This window comes from Psittacula echo (assembly GCF_963264785.1).
Source record: "Psittacula echo genome assembly, chromosome: Z".
Taxonomy (NCBI): Eukaryota; Metazoa; Chordata; class Aves; order Psittaciformes; family Psittacidae; genus Psittacula; species Psittacula echo.
The window spans coordinates 84,435,699-84,442,410 of record NC_137742.1 but is presented as its reverse complement, the minus strand read 5'-3'; the positions used below and the strand labels follow the sequence as shown (position 1 = coordinate 84,442,410).

Sequence of the window (6,712 nt, the reverse complement as noted above, 5' to 3'; positions counted from 1 at the left end):
TCTTCCCTGTGAGGGTGGTGGGGCCCTGGCACAGGTTGCCCAGAGAAGCTGTGGCTGCCCCATTGCTGGCAGTGTTCAAGGCCAGGCTGGACAGGCCTTGGAGCAACCTGGTCTAGTGGAAGGTGTCCCTGCCAGTGGCAAGGGGTTGGAACTGGATGGTCTTAAGGTCCCTTCCAGCCCAAATCAGTCTGGGATCCTACGAAAAGGATCAAAGCAGGCAAGAGCAGGATGGTGGTGTGGGAGCTGCAGCACCAGGCATGAAGGCTGGAGGGCTGGCAGGTTCCTGGTGATAAGGTGCAAGCATGGAGTCCTGTCACCATTCCTCACTTGAAGAATCATAGAATCAACCAGGTTGGAAAAGACCTTTAAGGACAAATCCAGCCTTAACCTCAGCCCTGCCAAAGAAGGACTGTTACCAGGAAAGTGGCAATCGGGCTACAGGTAAGGCTGGTTCCAGCCCAGGAAGGCTTAGGTGTGCTGCAGGGAGCAACTTGAACAGTCTCAGCTCCTGCAAACAGGCCAGTGGTGCGTTTGAAGCTTGGAGAGCAGCATCCCTGCCATACAAAGGCTGTTACTGGGGAGCCGAGGCTGGTGAGGGCAGGGTGCGGGAGGCCGCTGCCCCGCAGGGCTCTGCAGCCCCTCCATGCAGCCCACCACCTCCCGGAGTCAGCAGAGCTCCTGAGGGAGCAGGGCCCTGACACGGGTGGGTGCTGCGGGTCTCGAGAGCCGGTGATGGGAACGGAGGGGGGAGGGAAGTGGGGCATCTAACCCCGTGTCTGCACAGCCCCGGTGTGTGTTGGGGCTGGCAAGCGGAGAACCCGCGCCCCAGGGAGGGCACGGGGAGAAGCGCGCGGCCCAAGTCCCACGGACTGCCCGTGCCGCCATTTCCGGGTCCCTCCCGGCGGGTCCGGAAGCGGAGCGCGGAGCCGGCGCGGCAATGGCGGTGAGTGGCGGGGCCGGGGCGCGGGGATACGGGGGTCCAGGAAGGCCGCTGACCTTGGCCTCTCTTGGTTCCGCAGCCCAAGGGAAAGGCAGGCACCAAAGGCAAGAAGCAGATCTTCGAGGAGAACCGGGAGACGCTGCGCTTCTACCTCCGCATCATCCTGGCGGCCTCTGTGAGTGCCCGGGCGGGCGGGAAGGGCTGTGCCGTGCTGTGCTGAGCTGAGCTGAGCTGACCCGGGCCATACTCTCTCCGCAGGCTCTTTACGCCGTGGTGAACTTGGTCATGTTCTACCCCTCCGCCTCCGCTTGGACATGGGTGAGCTGCGACGGCTCCGCGGCCTGCCCCTGGGGAGAGCCGCGGCCTTTCCCCGCTGTGCCTCGGGAAGGTGGCGGCTCTGGCGGCTGACGGCTGTTCCCTTGCTGCAGGTAGCCTTCATCTTCAGCTGCGTGGTGTACGGCACAAGCTACCGGTCCATGAGCTCCATGGCAAAGCCGTCTTTCACAGATGATGGCAGCCTTGCCGACGGGGGAATTGACCTGAATATGGAGCAGGGGATGGCAGAGTGAGTGTCCACACAAGCCCAGGTGAGCAGGACCTGCTGCCTGAGCGTGTTCACAGAGCCAGGAGAGACCTGGGGGAGAGCCCAAGCCTTTGCTCCTACCTCAGCTTGCCCACAGGTGTGAGAGGAGCTGGAGTTGTTTCATCTGAGAATCATAGAATCACAGACTGGTTTGTGTTGGAAAGGCCCTAAAGGTCACCCAGTTCCAACCCCCTGCCACAGGCAGGGACACCTTTCACTAGACCAGGTTCCTCCAACCTGGCCTTGAACACTGCCAGGGATTGAGCATTTGCCAGTTCTCTGGGCAGCCAGTTCCAGTGCCCCACCACCCTCACAGTGAAGAACTTCTCCCTCATTATCTGAATGCTTTGCCTGGCGTGCACTAGTCACCAGCTGCTGTATGGGTATGTCAGCCTAGAACAGTCACTGTCTGAAGGGTTGAGGCACGCAGTTAAGAGATACCAAATGGTTCAGCTGGAGCTGCTTACAGCCATCTTTCAGTGCAGAAACAGTGCTGATACTGTGCATGCTTCTGCAACACACAGACACATACGTTCCTTCTTAAACCAGCTCTGCAGGTAGTGCTCAACAGAGCAGAAAGGCTGCTAGTTACCCCATCCTAGCTGCATCTAGAACTGTTCTACACACTAGCAGACCTCCTCTCTATCTTAGAATCATAGAACCAGAGTGGTTTGGGTTGGAAGGGTCCTTAAAGCTCATCCAGTTTCAGCCCTGTGCCACAGGGAGGGACACCTTCCACTAGAGCAGGTTGATCCAAGCCCCGTCCAACATGGCCTTTACCAGCTTCTCTCCTCAGTCTTTTCTTCTCCCTGTGCTTGTGAATGCCTCATGTGTCTGCAGACAGCAGCAAGTGTTTGCATGTCCAGTGTTCTTTGCAGTGCTCTAACGCTTGGTCAGACAACACACAATGGCAATTCCTGAAGAGCTCTATTACATAAAATAAGGAGATAACAGTACTGAAGCAGCAGAAACAGCTTCTAGATTTACATGTTTTCTAACAGTTTCCCTCAAACTAGTTACAGGAAATTGCCAGGCAGTTGTGGACACATAGCTTTGCTCTCTGTCTCCTTGCCCTCAGCCTCCATCTGCTGGCCCACCTGCTGGGGTTCTTAAGTGTGTGCTGAGCGAGGTACCTGGAGTCCTTGTCCCCTTCCCTCCCACATCGCTGGCTTATGATTTCAGGTTTACCTCTGTCATCTCGCTGGCAGGCTTTTTCAAGGGTGCTTCTAGCTGGGCCTGCTGCATCACATGAAGTGCTCTCATGCTGGAAGGGCCATCTATTGAGTAATACACTTCTGGTTTTTTTAACATGAGTTTTGTTCCTGCAGCCAGCAGGTGTTACCAGGAGGCAGACCTGCTTGTGCAGCACAGAACTTGCTGTCTGTACAGAATGAGCTCTCATCTCTAGTTTTGTTAGTGGAATAGTAGATTAGCTACCTGCAGCCAGAGAGACTTGGATGCCTGGTATAAGAGCCAAGGAACAAGGCGGCCAGGAAGAGAGAGTTATTTCTAGTGTGACTTGTAAGCTGGGTGCTTTATGCACATATAGTGATTTCTCTTTCCTGATGGTCAGCTGAGCATTTTTCTCCCATTTTACACTGTTCTGGCTCAGCCTGGTCTAGTGGAAGGTGTCGCTGCGCATGGCAGGGGATTGAAATTGGATGAGCTTTAAGGTCCCTTCCAACCCACATCAGTTTGGGATTCTATGTTTTGGATACCTTTTTTGTGAATGGCACTGTGGGACAGTTGAATAAGGACAATACAGACGTTTGGTGTCATCCAGGGTATCCTGGTTGAGGGAAGTGCCTTTGGGAGATGTGTAATGCACCAAGGCAGGGTGGGTGCCCTGATACCTGCCCCATGCAGATGTGTGATGGTGGTGCCAAGGGAAATGACTGACAGGAGTTGGCAATGGATCCCGTTACCTGCTGTGAAAAGGTGACAAGTACTGCGGTGCTGAGGTTTTTCTGCCTGACCAACACACTGTTGGGGTGAGTTTTATAACACATTGGAATGAATTGATGCTTGTCCAAGGCACAGGCTGTGCAAAGCACAGGGGAGGCTGAGCTCTCAAAACAAAAGCTGTACAGCTCAAGTTCCCATCCTTACCCTGTGCCTTTGTACCTGTGCAGAGCCCTTAGCCCTGAGAGTTTAACCCTGCTGGTACATCAGCACAAAGTGTTTACAAACACTCAGTGCTCCTCCTGTTGACTGTCTGTTTGTGAGCTCTAAATTGACACTTTGGGGATGGTGGAACTACCCCAGGCTAATGGTTACTTCCAGAATGCAGGGGATGTTTCCCTGCCTCTCGGCTGAGCGTGCTGCAGCAGATGAACTCGTCCTCTTTTGGAGCTGCTTCTGGAACGCTGTGGGTTTGGTGGGGTTTGCCTGCTGCTGTCTGTAACTGAAGCAGATTTTTGTATTGCTCTGGAATTGAGGAAGGCAACCTTGTTGGTCTCTAGGAGAGCTGGTTCTGTGGGAGCTCTGCCATCACCCCTGTGTCCTCTGGTGAGGCACGAGATTTCCACACCTCAGTGTCTGGTCATGGAGCTGTTGATGGTGGATTCTGCAGCATCTTGAGCTGATGATGGTGTCCCAGTCTGAGCCAGCTGTTTGTGGTCACTTTGCTGTGCTGCCCAGAATGAGACAAGCTATTTGATTACTTTGCCTTTGTCTTGTTGACCCCATTCTCGGATCTGGCTCAAGCGTTTCTTGCTCTGGCAGATAATGATTTAATGGGAGTGAAAGAGTTGGTGTTTTCTAACCCTCCATGACACGTCCCATGACTCCTGTTGAAGAAACTAATACCTGCTCACCTCTCCAGGTGTCAGGTGTCCTGAGAGCAGTAGTTGAAGTGTGGGCAGCTTGTTCCCCTCCTTAGCTGCTCTTGGCTCTGCCTCAGGCTGGTGTGGAAGATCCCAGGGTCGGATAAGCAGGAGGGGAGAGGGAGCCATCTTGCTCTAGCTTACCACGCAGGCTGTGATGTGCTTGTCCATGCAGCACCTAGCCCTTTGGTAACTCTGAGTGTCTGTGAAGTGGCATGGGGAAGATGCATATTTCCCTTCAGTGCAGCCAGCCGTGAGCAGCTCAGCTTCATGCCATAATGTGTGTCAAATCAGCAGGCACTGGCTGGTGCTGCATGCTGCGGGGGAAGTGGTTTTGTTGCTGATTTCCACCCCTCTGCATTCCTCAGCCTTCTCAATGTCCCTTTTCATAGGAAGCCTGGCTCTTTAACTCATCAGATCCATTTATTTTTGTTGTTTAGTGCTCTGATTCTTCTAGATTACCCCGTGTGGCCAAGCAGAGCCGCAGTGGGCAGGCAGAGCTGCTCCCGGGAGGCAGTGCAGACAGGCTCTGGTGCCAGAGGAGCTGGTGTATGCAGCAGGGCCTGGAATGGAAGGTTCATGTTTTGCTTTTCTTCCCTCAGGCACCTCAAGGATGTGATCCTGCTGACAGCCATAGTTCAAGTGCTGAGCTGCTTCTCTCTCTACCTCTGGTACTTCTGGCTCTTGGTAAGCCCCTATGGTTGTCCTTGTCGCTCTGCATTGTCCATGCCTTCAAGACTGGGGACATTATTTATCCATTTCATTTCAGTGTCCTGTTTCAGGCCAAAACTGTTTTCTGATAAACTTTTTAATCTCCCTGTCACATCTTGTTAAAAATGAGGCCGTACAAGGGAAAGAAGTCCTGATCCTTCTGGATATTGCTGGCCCTGGCCTTCCTCTCTGGTCCTGTGAAAAGGGCAATAAGAAACATTAGGCGAACCAAAGCCATCTTTGTGTGTAGAGCCTTTTTGTGACTGTGACAAACAGACTGTGTTTCTTCTTGTTTGGTTTTGTCAGTCATTCACCAGCACAGTCTGAGGCTGGGAACTGCTGGACACTGAGTTGCTTGGTAGATAAAATGCTGTAGGCTTTGATTTCCCCTTAACGCACCAGACTCTTTCTACTCCTGACACATTTGTCATGTGCCTGTAGCTAAAACTGCTTTTGCAGAAGATCAGAAAAATCTCCAGTTAGTTAAAAAATCCCAGATTTGCTCGACTGTATCCCACAATGGTACGTAAGGCAATCTTATCATAGAATCATGGGATGGTTTGGGTTGGAAGGGCCCTTAAAGCTCATCCAGTTCCAACCCCCTACCACAGGCAGAGACACCTTCCGCTAGAGCAGGTTGCTCCAAGCCCCATCCAACCTGGCCTTGAACACTGCCAGGGATGGGGCAGCCATAGCTTCTCTGGGCAACCTGTACCAGTGAATCTTAGAAAGCTTATCTCTTTTCAGTCCGTACTCACATATTTCTAAGTAGTTTGGCAGAGGGCAGCCTAGACCCGGACTATCCCCTGGAGACCATCTGGGTAACATTTGTTTAATTCAGAGAAATGTGTGTGTTTTCTGAAGGAGGGAGAGGCAGAATGTTGGAGCAGATGGAGCTAATTCGGACCTGATGCTGGGCTTTCCATACATGAATGTTAAGCGCTGGATATGTATGCAAGTTCTTTAACCATATGAAATCAGGCCGTGTATACTGGATGCCTGCCTTTGATTTCCATGCATCCTGTGATCCAGCATGGAGGGATATTCCAACTCCTTTGTCTTCCTCAGGGGGAGCAGCCCCAGTGTGACCGAGTTTGTGCCATGTGTGTGTTGCAGGCTCCGGGGCGTGCTCTCTACCTGCTGTGGGTGAACATCCTGGGGCCCTGGTTTACAGCTGAGTCTTCACCTGCCGGTCAGGAACCAAACGAGAAGAAGCAACGCCGCCAAGAACGCCGCCAGATGAAGCGCTTCTAGCCCTGCTGGGGAGAAAGATTAACCCTTTCTCATCTCCATGCTGTTATTTCATCAGGGATGCAACCCAAACCACCGTAGTAGCTACGCTGCCCTCTGTCATTGCTGCCATTTCTGCTAGAAAGGCTGCAAGAGTCTTCCCTTGGTTCTTAGCACCAAAAGAGTCTTCCCTTGGTTGGTTCTTAGCACCACAAGAGTCTTCCCTTGGTTGGTTCTTAGCACCAAGAGTCTTCCCTTGGTTGGTTCTTATTGCCAGTTGAGGCCTTACTCCTCGGGATGATGAGGGGGGTGGTGCTGGGGTGTGTGGCAGGACCTTCTTAAAGCAGCGCTGCATCGCGTTTGAGGTTGGGGATGGCAACGTTGAAAGAAATAGTACATTAAAGAGCAGAGTCTAACTGACCA

The 6,712-nt window shown here is 52.8% G+C and overlaps 1 protein-coding gene across 2 annotated transcripts; it reads left to right on the top strand.

Annotated features, from left to right (window-relative positions):
- Positions 1–909: 909 nt before the first annotated feature.
- TMEM208 (transmembrane protein 208) lies at positions 910–6,692 on the top strand. Of its 2 annotated transcripts, XM_080637988.1 has the most exons (6): positions 910–943; positions 1,020–1,115; positions 1,199–1,258; positions 1,369–1,505; positions 4,951–5,035; positions 6,176–6,692. In XM_080637988.1, exons 1-6 carry the CDS (start codon positions 938–940, stop codon positions 6,311–6,313), a joined length of 522 nt encoding a protein of 173 aa, XP_080494114.1. In that variant the 5' UTR covers positions 910–937; the 3' UTR covers positions 6,314–6,692. The 2 variants fall into 2 exon arrangements, with proteins under 2 accessions (XP_080494114.1, XP_080494115.1); XM_080637989.1 differs by lacking the exon at positions 910–943 and having other exon boundaries at positions 1,078–1,115; positions 1,373–1,505.
- The last annotated feature ends 20 nt before the right edge of the window (positions 6,693–6,712 follow it).